Source organism: Andrographis paniculata, unplaced genomic scaffold (assembly GCF_009805555.1).
Source record: "Andrographis paniculata isolate CXL003 unplaced genomic scaffold, ASM980555v1 Contig89END, whole genome shotgun sequence".
NCBI lineage: Eukaryota > Viridiplantae > Streptophyta > Magnoliopsida > Lamiales > Acanthaceae > Andrographis > Andrographis paniculata.
Window position 1 is genome coordinate 1,209,100 of NW_026137627.1, and position 19,965 is coordinate 1,229,064.

At 33.6% G+C, this 19,965-nt stretch overlaps 2 protein-coding genes and 1 non-coding gene across 5 annotated transcripts; 2 read left to right on the forward strand and 1 right to left on the reverse strand.

Moving 5' to 3' along the window:
- Positions 1-7,637: 7,637 nt before the first annotated feature.
- LOC127243081 (chloroplast stem-loop binding protein of 41 kDa a, chloroplastic) lies at positions 7,638-10,185 on the reverse strand. The gene is made up of 6 exons (XM_051262936.1): positions 9,779-10,185; positions 9,562-9,683; positions 8,952-9,054; positions 8,719-8,857; positions 8,050-8,327; positions 7,638-7,976 (listed from the first exon to the last, which is right to left on the reverse strand). Exons 1-6 carry the CDS (start codon positions 10,154-10,156, stop codon positions 7,794-7,796), a joined length of 1,203 nt encoding a protein of 400 aa, XP_051118893.1. The 5' UTR covers positions 10,157-10,185; the 3' UTR covers positions 7,638-7,793.
- Positions 10,186-10,285: 100 nt separating this feature from the next.
- Positions 10,286-10,357, forward strand: TRNAH-GUG (transfer RNA histidin (anticodon GUG)). The gene has a single exon. It is a non-coding gene; the product is annotated as a tRNA-His (tRNA).
- LOC127243082 (uncharacterized) lies at positions 10,302-12,891 on the forward strand. 3 transcript variants are annotated; one of them, XR_007836935.1, is made up of 7 exons: positions 10,302-10,574; positions 10,681-10,809; positions 10,978-11,103; positions 11,481-11,690; positions 11,771-11,893; positions 11,987-12,256; positions 12,802-12,891. XR_007836935.1 is itself a non-coding variant. In XM_051262937.1 (6 exons), exons 1-6 carry the CDS (start codon positions 10,434-10,436, stop codon positions 12,194-12,196), a joined length of 939 nt encoding a protein of 312 aa, XP_051118894.1. In that variant the 5' UTR covers positions 10,303-10,433; the 3' UTR covers positions 12,197-12,601. The 3 variants fall into 3 exon arrangements, 2 of the variants coding, with proteins under 2 accessions (XP_051118894.1, XP_051118895.1); XM_051262937.1 differs by lacking the exon at positions 12,802-12,891 and having other exon boundaries at positions 10,303-10,574; positions 11,987-12,601; XM_051262938.1 differs by lacking the exon at positions 12,802-12,891 and having other exon boundaries at positions 10,304-10,574; positions 10,981-11,103; positions 11,987-12,601.
- The last annotated feature ends 7,074 nt before the right edge of the window (positions 12,892-19,965 follow it).

The following is a 19,965-nucleotide window of genomic DNA, read 5'->3' on the forward strand; positions in this document are numbered from 1 at the left end:
GGGCAGGGATGGGTGATGCTGAGGATCCATCTCAGCATCACCCATCCCTGCCCCACTCTCATCATTACCACACACCCATGTATAGATACATCAGTGTGTATCTATAAAGTATACATGAGTGTGTGGGGGCAGGACGCTGAGGATCCCCTCCCCTCTTCAGCATCATCCCTTCCCTGCCCCACTCTCAGCATCATCACACACCCATGTATAGATACATATGGATTTCTATCTATAAAGTCAACATTATAGATACATACCCATGTATTTATACATGGATGTGTGTGGGGCAGGCAGGGGAATATGATTAGGATCCCCTCCCTTCTTCAAAGAAATGAAATCCTCAGTATCACCCATCCATGACCCATTCTCAGCATCGTCACACACCCATAAATAGATACATGGGTGTGTATCTATAAAGTCAAATTTATAGATACACACCCATATATCTATACATGGGTGTGTGTGGGGCAGGGAGGGGATCCTCAGCATCACCCTCCCTTCCCCACTCTCAGCATCATCACACACCCATGTATCTACATGGCTGTGTATCTATAAAGTCAACATTATAGATACACACACATGTATCTATACATGGGTGTGTGTAGGACAGGGAGGGGATAATGCTTAGGATCCCTTCCTCTCTTCAAAGGGAGGGGATCTACAGCATCACCCCTCCCTGCCCCACTTTCAGCATCATCACACACCCATGTATGTCTATAAAGCTGACTTTATAGATACATACTCATGTATAGATACATGTGTGTATCTATAAAGTTGACTGACTTTATATATACACACCCATGTATCGATACATGGTTGTGTGTGGGGCAGGGAGGGGTGATGCTGAGGATCTCTTCCCTTTTCATCACCCCTCCCTGCCCCCCTTTCAGCATTATCACACACCCATTTATAGATACATGGGTGTGTGTGGGGTATGGATGGGATGATGCTTGATGCTCAGCATCATGGGGATGATGCTGAGGATCCCCTCCCCTCAGCATCATCACACACCCATGTATAGATACATAGGTGTATGTCTATAAAGTTGACTTTATAGATAGACACCCATGTAACTATACATGGGTGTGTGTGGGATTGGGAGGGAATGATGCTGAGGATTCTATCCATTTGAAGGGGAGGGGATCCTCAACATCACCCTCCCTGCCCCACTCTCAGTATTACCACACACCCATATATAGATACATCAGTGTGTATATAAAGTATACATGGGTGTGTGGTGGCAGGGAGAGGATGATGCTGAGGATCCCCTCCCCTCTTCAGCATCATCCCCTCCTTGCCCCACTCTCACCATAATCACACACCCATGTATAGATACATGGGTGTGTGCGGGGCAGGGAGGAGATGATGCTGTGCATCCACTCCCATTTTCAAATGGAGGGGTTCCTCAGCATCACCCCTCCCTGCCCCACTTTCAGCATCATCACACACCCATTTATTGATACATGAATTTCTATCTATAAAGTCAACATTATAGATACACACCCATGTATTTATACATGGATGTGTGTAGGGCAGGGATAGGAAGATGATTAGGATCCCATTCCCTCTTCAAATGGAGGGAATCCTCAGTATCACCCATCCCTGCCCCATTCTCAGCATCGTCACACACCAGTGTATAGATACATGGGTTTGTAACTGTAAAGTTGACTTTATATATACACACCCATATATAGATACATTGTTGTGTATATATAGAGTTGACTGACTTCATAGATACACACCCTTGTATCTATATATGGGTATGTGTGGGGCAGGGAGGGGATGATGCTGAGGATCCTCTCCCCCCTTCAAATGGAGGGGATCCTCAACATCATCCCTCCCTGCCCAACTCTCAACATCGTCACACACCCATGTATAAATACATGGGTTTGTATCTATAAAGTTGACTTTATAGATACATTGACTTTATAGATACACACCCATGTATCTATACATTAGTGTGTGTGGGGAAGTGAGCGGCTGGGATGGGATAATGCTGAAGATCCCTTCCATTTTGGGGATCGTCAGTATCATCCCCTCCATGCCCTACATACACCCATGTATAGATACATCGGCGTGTATCTATAAAGTTAGTACACACCCATGTATCTATACATGGGTGTGTGTGCGGCAGGGAAGGAATGATGCTGAGGATCCCCTCCCCTCTTCAAAAGAAGGGGATCCTCAGTATCACTGCTCCCTGCCTTACTCTCAGCATCATCACACACCCATGTATAGATACATGAGGGTGTGTGGGGCAGGGAAGGGCAGGGTGGGGATGGTAGTGAGGATCCCTTATCATCCCCTCTCTGCTCCACACACTCATGTATAGATACATGCGTGTGTATCTATAGATTGGTGTGTGATGATGCTGAGAGTGGAAATCCCTTCCGTTTGAAGAGGGGAGGGGATCCTCAGTATCATCCCCTCTTTGCACCATGCACCCATGTATAGATTCATGGTTGTGTATCTATAAAGTCAACCTTATAGATACACACATGTATCTATACATGGGTATGTGTAGGACAGGGGGGATGATGCTTAGGATCCCTTCCTCTCTTCAAAGGGAGGGGATCCTTAGCATCACCCCTCCCTGCCCTACTCTCAGCATCATCATATACCCATGTATAGATACGTGGGTGTGTGTCTATAAAGCTGACTTTATAGATACACACTCATGTATAGATACATGTGTATATCTATAAAGTTGCCTGACTTTATAGATACACACCAATGTATCGATACATGGGTGTGTGTGGGGCAGGGAGGGGATGATACTGAGGATCATCTCCTCTCTTCAAAGGGAAGAGATCCTCAGCATCACCCCTCTCTGCCCCCTCTCAGCATCATCATACATGGGTGTGTGATGATGCTGATAGGGGATGATGCTGACGATCCCCTCCCCTTAGCATCACCCCTCCTTGCCCCACTCTTAACATCATCACACCCATGTATTGTGTATATATACATGGGTGTGTGTGGGGCAGGGATGGGATGATGCTGAGAATTCCCTCCCCTATTTAAAGGGAGGGGATCCTCAGCATCACCCGTCCCTGCTCCACTCTCAGCATCATCATACATCTATACTTGGGTGTGTATGGGGCATGGAGGGGATGATGCTGAGGATCCCAGTGAGGGGATCCTCACTGGGATCCTCAGCATCATCCCCTCCCTGGCCCACTCTCAGCATCATCACACACCCATGTATCTATACGTGGGTGTGTATCTATAAAGTCAATATTATAGATACACTCATGTATCTATAAATGGGTGTGTGTGGGGCATGGAAGGGATGATGCTGAGGATCCCCTCCCTTTGAAGATGGGAGGATTCAAAGGGAGGAGATCCTCAGCATCACCTCTCCCTGCCCCACTTTCAGCATCGTCACACACCTATGTATAGATACATGGGTGTGTAACTGTAAAGTTGACTTTATAGATACACACCCATGCATAGATACATGGGTGTGTATCTATACATCGGTGTGTGTGGGGCTGGTAGGGGATTCTCAACATCACCCCTCTCTGCCCCACTCTCAGCATCATCACACACCAATATATCTATACACGGGTGTGTGTGGAGCAGAGAGAGGATGATGCTGAGGATCCACTTCACTCTTCAAAGGGAGAAAATCCTCAGCATCACCTCTCCTTGCCCCACTCTCAGCATCATCACACACCCATGTATAGATAAATGGGTGTGTATTTATAAAGTCAATTTTACAGATAGACGCCCGTGTATCTATACATAGGTGTGTGTGGGGCAGGGAGGGGATTATGCTGAGGATTCCCTCCCCTTGCCCTTTTCAAAGGGAGGGAATCCTCAGCATCACCCCTCCCTGCCCCACTCTCAGCATCATCACACACTCATGTATAGATAAATGTGTGTGTATCTATAAAGTCAAATTTATAGATACACACCCATGTATTTACATGGGTGTGTGTGGGGCAGGAAGGGGATGATGTTGAGGAAGGGGAGGGGATCGTCAACATCATCCCTCCTTACCCCACTCTCAGCATCATTCCCTCCCTGCCCACTCTCAGCATCATTACACACATATGTATAGATACATGGGTGTGTGTTGGGTAGGGAGGGGATGATGCTGAGGATCTCCTCCCCTCTTCAAAATATTTACCAAATCATATACACCATAAATATATTAGTTTTACTTTATAGTGGCACCTTTCAATGCTACCGTTGCCGTTGCCCCTCTTTTAGGAAAGCATCAAAGTTGATACCATTGATTCAAAGTTTTTTTTAATTGCGACGAGCACGAAAAGAGTGATGTTTGAACTCGCCGATAGCGGTAAATATGATATTTAAATGAACAGGTCCTCATTTTACAATTAGTGTTGCTGTTATTTTCCTCATGTTTTAGTTTAGGATTTTGTTGAATCGCTATATCTTGGATGTGTGACAATGTGAATATTTTGATTCTTTAGGTTATGATATTTTTTAGGCATCTGCACGCTTAACCGCCGGGAAGAGCTTCCATAGCGTCTTTGTATGTTCTAGAAGGATTGTATTAAGTGTTAGCTGTATGTTACCTTGTGTTTAGGACTCCAATTTCTTGCTGTAGTATTAGAGATTTTTATTTTTATTTTTAAATTTATTTATTGTTGATATATTTTGTTATGGTAATTTAGATTATGGACTAAGTATAACTGTATCTTAGCCTCTAATTTTTGTTATCAATAATAAAAAACTATTAGAACCATTAAGGTGTTTGTTTGTGGGTTTGAATTTTTGGATTTAGAGTTTTGAATAGTAAAAAGTTGAATTTGAATAGTTCGTTTGATGTAATATAAATAGTGTTGATGCGATGTTTTGAATGTAAGATAGATTTATAGCATATAATATAAAAAAAAGAAAATAATTGTATGATTCGAGAAAAAAAAAAGTCTAAATAGTAAAGTCTTTGTTAGAACCCACAAAAGAACACAACCTAAGATTTTAGAGTACACTTATACTAGGAGGCTTCGTAAATTTGAGATTTCTACGTCTTCTCAAACTTGTTTTTTATTTTAATAAAATCTTATATCTGGTCTTATATCGTCTAACTATGTCAAGGGCATTTTTCTAACTCTAATTGCATTGAGAGTCTGTTTTTATGTAAATGCAATCCTTGATAGTCTTGTTTTTTACTCTAACTTTATTGAAAGTCCTCAATTTTGGCTATATCATTTTAGATCTCTCTTGAAAAAGATTAAGTTGTTATTATTTTAGCCTATCCATCTTAATCAGGTCTATTTATAGGCACTAACTTTATTATTAACAACTCTGAATTCTACCAAATAACAGTCGGATTGGATGGCTTTTGAAAGCATATAAAATTGAAGGACAGTTAGGAACAGATTTTGGTGCAAATGAACAATTGCATTTCATCCATTCATGGCAGCTGCTTAAGAAGTGATTGTTAAACCCTTAGTTCTGAATGATTGCTTTTTGTATTTTGCGTATAAAGTTTTGAGTGAATCATAGCTGTCAATAGCGCGCTATTGCGGCGCAATAACGGCGTACTGTAGCGGAAAAGCACTCTGCTGCTTTTTGTATTTTGCGTATAAAGTTTTGAGTGAATCATAGCTGTCAATAGCGCGCTATTGCGGCGCAATAACGGCGTACTGTAGCGGAAAAGCACTCTGCTGCTACGGCCGCTCCGCAATTCCGCGTGTACGCAATAGGGGTGTAGCAGCCTGTAGCAGCACTCAGCTATATTACGCTATACCACTATTGTAGCTTATTGGATTATTTTTTAACAGGTAAATAATTGAAATCTAACTTTAACTTATAAAATGTATTTTTTTTAATATAATATAGACAAAAAATATTTATTTTAAATCTTAACTAAATTTTTAAATTTATTTCGAGAAAAGAAACAAATTAGAAAGCCAAAAGTTAGCAAAATTTGATTTATATCAAATATAACCAAAATTTGTTAGATCATTATGGTAGCAATAATGTGATTGGTCTTATTGTTTTGAGTGATTCCAGTGAGTGGTTAATTAAAAAAGTTGATAATTGGGGAGGATAAGCTAGTCTTTACAATGATAATTTGACTACGGGAGTTGTTGTTGTTGATGCTAATAGGTCTGCTATCTACACTAAGATACAAACATCAATACATCAATGAGAAAGAAAGCTATAGGTACTTCTAAAAAGGAAAATGATATTATACAAGGTTGATAAACATACAATTGAATAAATTGATGATAATGAAGAAGAAAAAAAATATATATATATAGACAAAAGTAATTAAACAGTGAAGATGATGGAAATGAAGAATAAAATTTTTTATTAGATTTTGAATTGGATGCTTTGATATATTTCTATTACACAATAGTTATCTAATTTTTTTTTGCTTATACAACTATCTAATAGTTATGATCATATATATATATATTGACATTTTATTGGTTTGGGTGATAATTATGAAATTAATTTATAGATTTTTCTTATGTATTTTTGTTATAATTTTGTATATATAATAATTATATATATATTCTTAAATATTTAAATAGCGGTCACACCGCTATCCGCTACCCCGCTATAGCATTTTAGATATTGACCGCTGCTCACCGGTATCCGTGATTGACAACTATGGAGTGAACATTATGTATTGATTAGGAGGTGCTAATATTTCTTTGTGGAAGACATTACTGGCTTTAGTGTTCCTTTGTTTTTCCGTGAATAAAATTCATTTTTGTTAGTCTGTGGAGTACCCATATAATTTATCTTCTCAGGTGATTTCATCTTTTTCTCTTGCATTTTCCAAACTTATATATTATGGAAGTAATTAAATGATAATCTTGAATTTGCAGTGAACCCGGGCTAACTTGGAGCTGTAACTATTCAATGCACAGGTTACAGATTGTTCGATTTCTATATCTACCGAGTTCCATTTGTCGACATTTGTGTCTCTAAAGTTCCCTATCTTGTTATGAATCAAATCTTTTATTTGCAATTCATTGGCATTCTATGATGTAGTAATCTTGACATTGTGCCTTGCTCGCTTTAGTCATTAATGTAGGAACTTACAGGAATTAAATCCTAATCCTAAGATCTTTTGTGTTGATATAAGAAAATAAAGTAATTATGTCCGACTTGATTCCATCAGCGCAATCGAATACGAATCTACAAATTAATGGAGGGTCTTGTGTCTATGACGCAAATCCTCCTAAGAAAACATTAGGTTTCTGCCGTTATTTTTACGATGAGATATGAAAAGTAATAGTTTATGCGCCTACACTTGGGATCACAACTCTAATATATTGTCTTTATTATTAATTGACCTCATCATTCAATTAATAATTTGCAGTGTTTCTGCATAAAAGAGGCTTAATGTGTGACTGATAGCCCAAATCGTTATATTTAATCCACAATTAAACGAGTATATAATTTAGTCGTTGTTGTTTGTTGAACATGATCTGAGCACCCTTTATGTTGCGGCAGCCAGGGCATCAAAGCTAAGTGCCGACGACTCTGAACCTTTACCTGTTAAGAGTTCAAATTCATAGGTAATAACTAATTTTTTTTCGAGGAAATAGTGCATTATATATACATTTTGCCTCTCTTTCATGCTTGAATTGTTGCTTCCATCAAGGCTTGAGTTTATTCTCTGTTTGGTGAAGAACAGCAGCTAGAGAAAAATTGTGTCCTTTTGCCATTAAAAATGATCTTTAAAGTTTGTTGCTATTAAGCTTAAAAGAAAAGAATAATACATCAACTGGTTGGGATTTAGTTATCGTTCCTGAGGATATATCGAAATAGCAAAATTTCTTTGCTCAAAACTATAGTCATGCCGCTACAGCCACTTTTAGCGCTGCTAGGATCTTGTCATCTATCTCAAATTTGATGTCTTTCTTATCTCTACCAATCTTGACATACTCCTCGAATCTCTCCTTCAGATCCTCGGGAAGATTCGTGGTTCCACTCCATTCCAGAATCTCCTTTGCAGCTCTTGGCTCTGCATAGAAATGCTGCACCAAACCATACTCAGGCATATGTATATGTTCTCATATATATATATATATATATATATTTGTAGAATACCATGTTGCGGAAGGGGAAGGCTTTCTTTGAGTCAACTCCGACTGCTTTTGGATCATAATGCACTATCTCAACAGGTAGTCCTGCAGCTTTGGCACAATATTTGGCCATGCCGTCGAGCGTCACAGCCCGATCGCTCACACAGTTGAAGATCCGGCCCCCTGCAGCGTCTGGCTTTTCAACCCCCAAGATCAGCATCGATGACAAGTCCCGGACATGGGCTATGTTGGTTAGTTGCATCCCGGACCCGGGAATGGGCACCGGCCTGCCTCGAACTATCCCTGTCAGTATCAAACTCATTTTTTCAATGTTTCTTAGTTCTATAAAGGCTAAATGACATAAATTTACATGTGGTTTTATAAAATTGTGCAAAATCCACCGTATTTTCAAAATTGCTTCAAACTCTCTCATGGTTTCATAAACTCTACGTCTAACTCCCTCGGCCATTTTTATTTATCGGTTTTAACTTATTCGCATTTTTTGGCGCGTGCAGATAAAAAAACATTAATTAAGAAGGGTCGAAGAATTTATAAAACTACGAGGGAGTTTGACGCAATTTTAAAAGTACGGAGGATTTTGTCCAATTTCGTAAAATGTTTTGTGCAATTTATCATTTTATAAATGACCGTTTCACTTAAAGTTTTAACTTGTATGGCATAGACCAACACTTACGATCAAAGAACCATTCCTCGCAATCTTTGTTGTTGCCAGAGCCAATCATGTACTGAGGGCGGAACGATGTCCAGTTGTCGAAGATCTCTGAGATGTATTTCTCCACTCCCACATGGCCGGCGTCTGCTTTGACGGCATCCTGCAAACATCAAGATTTCAGCTTTCTTACATCGAAGGAATTCTCAACTCTTCAAGAACAGAACACAACAAGACTCAATCACAATCATCCTCACCCCTTCGAGGTGTGGCGGTTCGTCTGTTGGTTTGTAAATCCCGGCACTGCTGATGAACATAAATTGCTTCACCCCAGATCCCTTTGCCCAATCCGCCACAGGCCTATCGCAGCAAAAATTGGCTTATTTACAATAACTACATCCGGCCGGAGGACATCGAAATGTTGGCTTAAGGTTAGGCTACTAAACTCAATCTCATTGCACTACTTGATTCTTGATACATACTAGTTTTTAGTATTGCATTGATTTTTTCAGTTAGTAGACTTGTTTTGGCTAATATTGTTTTCATTGAGGCGGGATTTGAGCTTATTTTTAAAAGACAAAATTGCTCATATTTTTTTTTGTCGTTTTGAAACTCAGTCTAGGTCATCTTTATACTTTCAAAATTGCATAGAGTTGCTTGTATTTTAAAAAATATTGCATAAAATCCCTTGTTTTATTTTTTCTATAATGAAAAAATAATTTTCACTTATATCGCAAGGAGGTGTTATGCAATTTTTGAAATACATAAAGAATTTATACTAAATTTCGAAACCACGTACCAGTTGTGGACAATTTGCCTTTTCTAAAATAAGATTCGATTTCTAAGCAGTTTTGAGTTTTAACTAACCTGACGGCCTCCAAATCTTTGCCATTGTTGTCGAGCACCACATCAAATGAAGCACCCTCCAATACCTTCCCGACATCTGCTGGCTCTCCCCACACTGTCTTCCCTCCTGCATTCACTATTTCCTGCATACTTTTATTGTCAGTAATTTGGCTGTCTAAACTGATCATTATATATATATATGTATGTATATGCAATGTTCAGAGGATCATCTCTCAACTGAAAATCTGTTAAAAGGGGGCTTCTTCATCTTGTCCGAGCTTTCTTGGCCAACAGTCATGATGGTGACACCATGGCCGGAGGCCAGAAGGTCCTTGGCGAAGTAGAAGCCGATAATGGCGTGGCCTCCGCTGTCGGTGTTAACTATAAGCACATTCTTCTTCTCGGCCTTGATGATGACAGCCCCCGCCGGAGCGGCGCTGGCCCGCCGGAAAGTTGAATTCTTTGATGCTGATGATATAGAGTGAAGAGAAGGGGAGATGGAGAAGGTGGAGGAGAGAGAGAGGCGTGAGGGAGGAGTGAGAGAGGTGGAAGATGATGACGATGACGATGATGGAGAAGAGAAGAAAAGAAGAGAAGATGCAGCAGCAGCAGCCATTGGAGAACTGGTTTATGGATATGATGAGAACAAATCAGGTTCTTTAATATCTTCCCACTTATGATAAAGATTCAATCTTTCAATTATGATTTTTTTAAATTTGTTGTAAATTTGATTTTATGACAAATTGTGGCTGTAGTTTAGTGGTAAGAATTCCACGTTGTGGCCGTGGAGACCTGGGCTCGAATCCCAGCAGCCACACACGCTTTTTGAGCTTCTGTCCTTAGGAAGCTTCCCAGCCGTTGGATGACCAGACCGTTGTAAAGATAAACGGTGGATGCTAGCATGCCTTTATATTGAACGGACGGACTCGATGCGGCTCCACTCTTTCATCTTTTCTCACTCTTTCTGCAAATCTAGAGAAGCTCTAATGGCGATTACGCTTGAATCTCCTTCCCCTCCTGCTTCGCTCAACAAGGTGTGTATTAATTAGAACATACATATATATATGTATGTATGTATTTCTTAATTGCACGTTAGTAACGGTTTCAGAAATGGAATTTTCACGTCGGCGATTTCAACAGGAACGTGGTCGAAGCTTGATTTCCGCTACTCGCTCGTCCGAGAAACGCCTCTGGAGTGCTCTTCGCAGCCGTTTCGACGCACTCACCGAGAATCAGACCTCGATCGAGCGATCGGTGCCTGCACAAATGGTATTAGAACATATGTATATATATATGTTTGTGGAGTTGCATCCTCTGAATTTACTCACTTTGAGCACGAATTCCCTTCCCCATGTTTAACTAGGGTTTCGGATTGTGAATTAATTATAATGTATAGGTTTTGTTCGTGTTTTTGTTGTTGCTGTTGCTGTTTCCCAGCAGAGAGCTGAAGCGATGGAGCAGGCGAGGAAAATGAAGCAGGACTCCGTGCTTCTTCTCAGAGGGTTTGATTTAACATTTCGTTCACTCTCTCAGCTTTCCAGCAACCTCGACACTGCCTTTCAGGTCAAATTATAATCATTATCTTTAACTATTCCATAATCTCCAGGAATTTTTCGTACCATGCTTAATTATTACTGCAATTATATATTCCTGTGGGCTAGAATTTTCTTCCTCCTTGTTATTTTAATTATTCCCAAAATATTTCAAAATTCTAATAATCTCAATGTGTGAAGCTAAGTGGGAGAATGGTTGGTAAGGATTATACATATATGCTGCACATCCCAGTATTATTGCAAGAATTTTACATTTACTTCATGTGAATTAAAAGCTCTACTGACATGACATGCTGCATAGTGTTTATTCCTCAACAAATCACGTGAACGAATTCAAAACTTCAGTGATTATTTCTGAGTTAAGTTTTGTTTAACAATGTCTGTCAGGGAGCTAGAGACTTATCCAGGCCACCCACATTCACTGAACTACTCGAAACCACCATTGTTAAGAGCAACACGAAGCTCAAGGATGACAAAGTCGAACAGACAGGGGACATCGACAAGAGAGGATCAAAGAGAAAGTTGGATTCCAATGAGGATCAAGAAGGGGAAGAAGAAGGTCCATATGAGATGGGGAGGCTCAAAAAACCCAAAAATGTAAGTAAAATGGTATTCACACAGCCTATAAAATTTGATCATAGATAAACTAAATTTAATGTTACATTTATGTTGTGAAGATGACAACTTCCATGGCCAGAGAAGAATTGGACAAAGTTAGATCTGAGTTAGATTTCATGAAGCAGAGATGTGCTCTGCTAGCAGACGAGATTCGCCGGCGCAACGACAACGAAGATGATTTGGTAATAATATCCTCTCATCATTAGGCAGCCCTTGAAAATTGAATCCAATATTATTTAGATGATTGATTGGCAAATCTAATCAATTACCTTTAGGTGAGGCTTCAATTGGAAGCACTTATGGCAGAAAAATCAAGATTGGCAAATGAAAATGCAAACTTGACTAGAGAAAACCAACATCTGCAACAGCTTGTGGAGTACTTCTCAGTATCATCCTACAACAACCTCGAATCGGGGGCAGCGATGTTCTTACATGAAACTGAAGACAGCCCTTTAAAGATACCATACCGGTTAGAATTCTCCTAATGCTATGACGAAGAACAAGAGCAGCAGAACAAACAATGAAACAAACGAACAATAAATAAGGTAACTAAAATAAGGTTGTGTTCCGATCAAAAAGAAATGTTTAGAAAATATATATTATATTTATGGTACTTATCATATTTAAAAGATTTGTAACATTGGTGTCTTGTGAATTCTTATGATTGAGTTTTATATTCTAATATTGTATAAGAGCTAAATTCTTTTCGGGTACATCCATGACTCGTTATGTCTCGTATATGTTTTTATATTTTATTGATTTATCTGATTTTATATACGGTCATGTTGTCATTTACATGTCGTCTTCGTCCGTCAGTGCTACTTTGATCTCCATTGTAACGCAGTTGAGAGCCCTATTTTTCGACTCTAACGCTGTTGAAAATTTGTTTTCAACTCTAGTTCTGTTCTGTTATGATATGCGAATTCTTGCAATTGAAATAGAAAATTTCAGTTTCACTGTTTATCATATCAAATGCAAATACCTTACATGTTATATACGTAATGTTGCATCGATGATACCTTAGACATGACAGCATCAACTGCTCGAACTATGTAATCGATCTTTTGTTCTAAACTTCTTATGTCCACAGGTGCTACCGAAGACGCAGATGAAATTGTATCAAAAGTCAGAGTCTCGAAAATAATACACTTTTTCTTCTAACAAAATATCTTTTATTATATAGTCCTTCAATCCATTAAAATTAGCTCATTTGTGCATGCCAGATACGAGAATTAAGAAAAATGAATATTTTATAGAAAATGTGATAGGTAGTTGGAGGTATTTTTGAAAATTTAATTAAAAAATAAAGCAAACGAAGAGATAATATAATAAAGTTAGTGGTATTGTTTATAAATAAGTGTTCAATGAATGATAATAATTAAATATTTATTTGTTGATTTTGCTCAAATTAGTAGTGAATGGACTAAAAAGGAAAGTGAAAATAATTTGATGACGGAGTACTATTTAATATTAAATTCAAATTAAAATTTTTCAAACTAAGAAAAACAGATTTTCGGTAATGAAAACACAAATCTAAGGTGATGTTACTTTAGATTACAAAGGTTTTTACTATTGATATTTTATTTTATTTTTAAAAAAATATCAAATCAAACAATTATTTATTTTTATACTATAATATTTATTATATCATATCACATAACTATTTAACTTAAACTTTTACTATTCAATTGTTAAATCTTTGTAGACCAAACAATGAGACATCCTGACTTGAGGGTTGGGTCTAGTTCCATCCTCGGCGGGTGGGTTCGTACCGCTTCAACAACGGTAGGCTTCTTCAGCGAACACTGAAAGTATGTTTCTCTCAAGCAAAGTGCCAGGTAGATTCAATTTAACCGTATTATCTGATGGTTCGTCTTTTTTAAATTTACTTGTTTGTTTTGGTTTTATGTTTTGCTCCCTCCGTTGTGGTGTGTAAAAAGTATGAGTAAAATTTATTTTTTATTTTTGTTCTTGTGAATGTATTAGTGTAAAATTGTGTTATAATAATAAAAAAGTAAGAGTAATTTTATAGTGATATGGTTATTTATGAAAATAAGATTATTGTTTTGAGATAGACAAAAATGGTAAATAATGGTAAATAGGACTATTGTATTGAGACGGATAGAATACTATTTTAATTTTTTTTTTCTCCAAAAACATCATATCAAACACTTATTGTTTATTTATTGTATTATACTAAAATTTAATTGTATATTTAAAACATCACATCAATACATATTTATATCAAATCAAATAATTATTTCAATATAAATTTTTATTATCCAAACCTCAAATCTCACGTGTGAACACACCTGTAAATTTTGCAGAATAAAATATTGAGATTGAAGACGACGGAGAATAGATATATAGGATGTGTTAATTTTGGCGAGGTTAGGGTCTTGGGAATATAATTTAATTTTGGATTGTATTTGAATTTTAATATGACTTCTATTTATATATATATATATATATATTTATATTTATATTTTTAAGTTTATAGGTTAATTTGAATTTGAAAATTTGAGGTTTGATGATTATGATTTGATAAGTAAAAAATATAATTATAAAAATCATACATATTAAATTAAATATATAAAATTAATAATAGTGTGATTCAAGTAGTAAGTTAGATTAATTATAAATAAATATTTATATATTTTATTATATAAAATTTTATTTTTTATAAAATAATCTTAATATTATGTATAGTTTACTTCTATCTGTTCCACATCGTTAATATTATGTATATTTTATTTCCTTTGTTTCACAACGATTGATACTTTTTCATTTTTATTTATTCCATAACGATATATTTTTTTTTGGATAAAATTTACTGAATTAAAACATATTTAATAAATATATAAATAAAAGTATTTTTATTACTTATATTATAAAAAATTTATTTTTGTACAAAATGATATCATCAATATTGCATATATTTTTTATTGCGATATAATTTTAAAATATTAAAAATACATACTATAAATTTGTAATCATATATGTAGTTACTAACCAATGTCGACAGGTATTTTCTCCAATAACCAAACAAGAATCTAGCGAAAATTTAAAGTAATTTTTATTATTACGAAAGCAAACACGATTCGGAGTCAAAGTATCCAATTCGGAAGCGCAATTAACTCACAAACTCGAATCCTAATATAAGGAAATATTCCCACGCCATCGGACTATCCCTTATTGGACAAATTGACTTCGAACAAATTTCAATGACTTCGTGCACTCGTCAAATTTCGTATTCAATTACTTTGAAGATTGTTGCAAATCATAAACACGATTTTTAAGAAGACATACATGTGCTCTTTTATTTTCATTTATAAAATTTTTCGATTGTCGCAGGTAAATCTTTTCATACGCAGGGCCACCCTGGGTCCGGGCTAAAGGGCGACTGTCCAGGATCCAATTTAAATTGGGATCCATTATATATTATTTATATATATAAATTATTTGACATTAATGTATTAGTATAAGAGTATGGTTTGGTGGTTAAATTATATCCTTCAAAATTAAAAAATATTTTTTTATGCATTAAAAAGAATTATACAAAGTTAATATTAATAATATTATTGATATTTTACATATAAAAATGTTAAGAAATTTACTTTATTTAATTATTTATATTTTATTATTAAAAAAAAAATATTATTTATACATATTTATAGGCCTGATTTTTGTTTTAAAATTGTTAATATTAATACTATTATTAATATTTTATTTAAAATTTCTAAAAAATTTATTTTATTTAACAATTTATATTCTATTATAGGTAAAAAAAAATTGGAGTAGATCATATATATATATATATATATTTACGGGTTTTTTATTTTGTTTTAATTATTTTTTTTGCACTAACAAAATAATAGATATTAGAGAAAATTATTATTATTATTATTAAGCAAAATTATCAATAATTCCTTTATGATTTCGAAATTCAATGTAAATTTTCTATATACTTTAAAAATGATATGAACCCTCTTGTACTTTAAAAAACGTTCCATGAAACTCATTTTTATATTTTTTTTTGTGATGAGAAGATGACTTTTCATCTATATTTTTTGTATGGCGGGAGTTTCATATAGTGTTTGTTAAAATATAAGGGAGCTTTACGCAATTTTTAAAATTTATACTATAATTTTTTTAAAATATTTATATTTTATTATAGATAAAAAATATTATATATATATATTTAAGGGGCCCTTAATTTTTATTTTGCCCCGGACCCTTCGAAAATCAGGAACGGCCATGTTCATACGTCATGCAGTTTTAACGTTTAATTGCTTTAATTTTCAATAAAATATATATATTAAATTTATTTTTAAATTATCAATACTATTAATTATATAAAAAATAAAAAAATAATATAATAATTTACTATTATTAAATAATTAAATATCATTGCATTCAATACCTTATTTTAGAATCAAATAATAATGCAACAGACTGTGCTCCAGTTTTGTACAGCCACGTGAATCCTTAAATACATGTTTGGATTATAATTCTAATCAACCACAGAATTATAATAAAAAAATATATAATATAAAATCTTTATGTTTTTTTTTTTAAATTTTCATTTTATTTTTAATATATATATTTTATGTTCGGATAAAAAATAAACATATTTAATATAAAATATTATTTTTTATATTATTGATACGTTTTTTTAATATTTCATATAACAAAATTCAAATCAACGTACTAAAAAAACCAAATTAATTTTTTTAAATATATATTATTATTGATTTACATAAATACTAATATTAAAATACTAAAATAATACTTTATTAATATTATTATAATATTTTATATAAGATAATTAATTTAATAATTTTAATAAATAAATAAAATTAAAATAACTATATACAAATTATGAAATAATATTGATATAAAATTAAAATTATATAAAAAATATTGGTACCTTTCAAATATGATGCAATATTTAATTTTGGTACGATAATTTATTTAGATAATATTAAATAAAATAATTTAAAAATTAAATAATGTAATTAAAAAAAGAAAGAAATGTATATTGATTTTTTTATTTGGCACTGATAGGTATTATACAAAAATAATACTCCATTCGTCTCATAACTAAATATTAGTTTGCTTTTTGCACGAAGTAGAAATATTAGTATTATATTGAGATGTAGTAGGAATAAAATAGAAATGACTAAAATAATATTATTAGTATTGTGTGATATAAAGGTAATGATATTTGTGTAATATATTATAAATTGTAAGGGTATTTGTAATGTTAAGTAGATAATACAACTACTAAAGAAGAAAATTGATATTTTGTTACGAGACAAATTAAAATAGAAAAATGAATACTTTGTTAAGGAGTACTTGTAATTTAATTTAATTGACTACAAAATAAGATTCACCCTTATATATACAACTTCATTCACCAATCGACAGTCAATATCGAATCAATCCAAGGATTAAAATTAGTCTCTAAAATGTTGTAGGTCTTCCATAATCTTCAACAAAGTTCAACCAACTATCAACAATTATGTAAAATTCTAATTTTATCTCTAATTCTCCATAAAAAAGTTTTGATTATTTATGGTTCGTTCGTCATAATTTATGTTTCAACACATTTTTAATAAGGAGCAATCCTGACTTTCGAAGGGCCCGAGGGAAATAAAAGTCAGGGGTCCTTAAATACAAGAGTGTCAATTTTTGTTTTTCGGTTGTGTTCATGTCGGGTTGAGCCATGGAATAACAAAAAAAACTGTCAATCTGAACCTGTAATGTTAGGTAGATAATATAGCTAAAGAAAATTGATATTTTGTTACGAGACAAACTAAAATAGAAAAATGAATATTTTGTTAGGGAGTATTTGTAATTCAATTTAATAAGATTCACCCTTATATATACAACTTCATTCACCCTTATATATTTGTAATGTTAGGTAGATGATACAACTACTAAAGAAGAAAATTGATATTTTGTTACGAGACAAATTAAAATAGAAAAATAAATACTAACAGGGAGTCCTTGTAATTCAATTTAATTGACTACAAAAGAAAAATTCACCCTTATATATACAACTTCATTCACCAACCGACAGTCAATGTGGAATTAATCCAAGGATTAAAATTAGTTTCTAAAATGTTGTAGGGCTTCCATAACATTCAACAAAGTTCAACCAACTATCAACAATTATGTAAAGTTCTAATTTTATCTCTAATTCTCCATAAAGTTTTGATTATTTATGGTTCGTTCGCCATAATTTATGTTTCAACACATTTTTAATTGAAAGCGATCTTGACTTTCGAAGGGCCCGAGGCGAAATAAAAGTTGGGGCTCTTAAATACAAGGGTGTCAATTCGTGTTTTTCATTTGTGTTCATGCCAGATTGAGCCATGGGATAACAAAAAAAACTGTCAACTCTAACCTGACTCGAACCCGTGAAATCCTAAACCCGAACACGATACAAATTCTTTCAAGTTGGGTTTAGGTTGACCTGAATTAGTTTCAGGTCATCCGAAATTCGAACAAATCTAAAACGAATCCAACACCAAATAGACCAGAAAACTTTAATAAAAATTAAATTAACCAAAAAAAATTAATTTTTATTTTTTTTATTTTTATATAAATTTTATTAATTAAAATAATAATAATAAATAATTCCAGGTACCCAAAACATGAAACCTGAAGCCTAACTTGATTTTTATATTTCGAGTTATCAGGTCAACCCGAAACACGACCCGAACACAACACGATTTTCTTTCGTTTTAGGTTCGGGTAGACCCGATTTTTTGTAAACTTGAATAACCCAAACCCGAACCTAAAAAGTTTCAAGTCGAATGGGTTCGATTTTTCGGGTCTAGTTTATTTTTGACACCCCTACTTAAATATATAATATTTTTTTACCTATAACAAAATATAATATATAATAAAACAAATATTTTTGTAGTATTTTTTATGCAAAAAAATCAATAATAATAATAAAGCAAAATTGTTCATAACTCACATATAGTTTCAAAATTTAGTATAAATTCTTCAAATACTTTAAAAATTTCGTGGCTTCCTTTATATTTTAACAAATATTACATGAAACCTCCACCAAAATATAAAATGAGATTTCATACAACGTTTTTGAAAGCATATAACATTTAACCATTAAGCCATATACATCAATTAATACATTAAATATAATATACTCCCTCCTTTCCAAAATTATAATTTGAGTTGTGTTTGACACGATATTTAAGGAATATTGATATTATATTGGTAATGAGTAAAAAGTACGCGTAAAAGATTTTTTTGTCATTGTGAGTATATTAGTGTAAAAAACAGTGACAATTGTGTAATAATAATGATAAAATAAGAATAGTTTTATAGTGATATAATTATTTATGAAGATAAAACTATTATTTTGAAACGAACAAAAATGACAAATATAACTATTGTATTAGAACGGATAAAATATAATATAAATAAATAATATACTCCTATTTAAATTCGGTCTTGGCGGACGCCTCTATCGTCCGGGCACAAGGCCAGCGCTATTTTAAATTCAACACCAGGTGTATGAAAAGTTTAATTATATTTATGAGTCATTAAACATTACGGACCGGGTTTAGTTCTATTAGCTACTAAAATTGAGAAAATTTAGTTTCAATTCTCAAAATTAATTTTTAATAAGAATAAAATTGATGATTGTAATGTAAAATATGCCAAAAATGATTTTTGCTCTTTAAAATATTATAGAATTATTATTTTAAAACACAATAAAAAATTAAATAATCCTTTTTTTTAAAAAAAATGCATTTATTAAATTTTAATTTAATTATTTTAGAATGGTTTTTTTGGTAATATTCATTTGTTTCACACACTAATATCATAATAATTATTGTCCTATTTTTTTTTTAATATAAAAATTTTACTTTTCTACTTTTCATACATTTATTGTTTTTATTTGAGCATGCGACCTCTATCTTACCACAAAATGTAAAATTGTCATTTCATACCAAAAGAGTATTTACTACTTCAAAAATTTTAACCACTTTATTATTTATCAAAAAAAAAAATTTCAAAAAATATCGAATCAAACATATAATTTTTATTTTTATATTATTATAAAAATTAATTTTATATTCAAAATATTAAATCAATACTTTATATCACATTATAGTACTATTTCAATTCAATTTTTTTATTATTCAAATCTCAAACTCAAAATCCAAAATTCCAAACAAACGCACCATTTACGTACAAGGTTACAAAAAAAACG

Coding starts and splice junctions, on each gene's coding strand:
- LOC127243082 (XM_051262937.1), top strand. CDS start 10,434: ATGCTAGCATGCCTTTATATTGAACGGACGGACTCGATGCGGCTCCAC. Junction 10,810..10,977: donor GATCGGTGCCTGCACAAATG/GTATTAGAACAT, acceptor GCTGTTTCCCAG/CAGAGAGCTGAAGCGATGGA. Junction 11,691..11,770: donor GGCTCAAAAAACCCAAAAAT/GTAAGTAAAATG, acceptor TATGTTGTGAAG/ATGACAACTTCCATGGCCAG.
- LOC127243081 (XM_051262936.1), bottom strand. CDS start 10,156: ATGGCTGCTGCTGCTGCATCTTCTCTTCTTTTCTTCTCTTCTCCATCA. Junction 9,055..9,561: donor AAAGATTTGGAGGCCGTCAG/GTTAGTTAAAAC, acceptor TTGCTGCGATAG/GCCTGTGGCGGATTGGGCAA. Junction 8,328..8,718: donor CGAGGAATGGTTCTTTGATC/GTAAGTGTTGGT, acceptor TGATACTGACAG/GGATAGTTCGAGGCAGGCCG.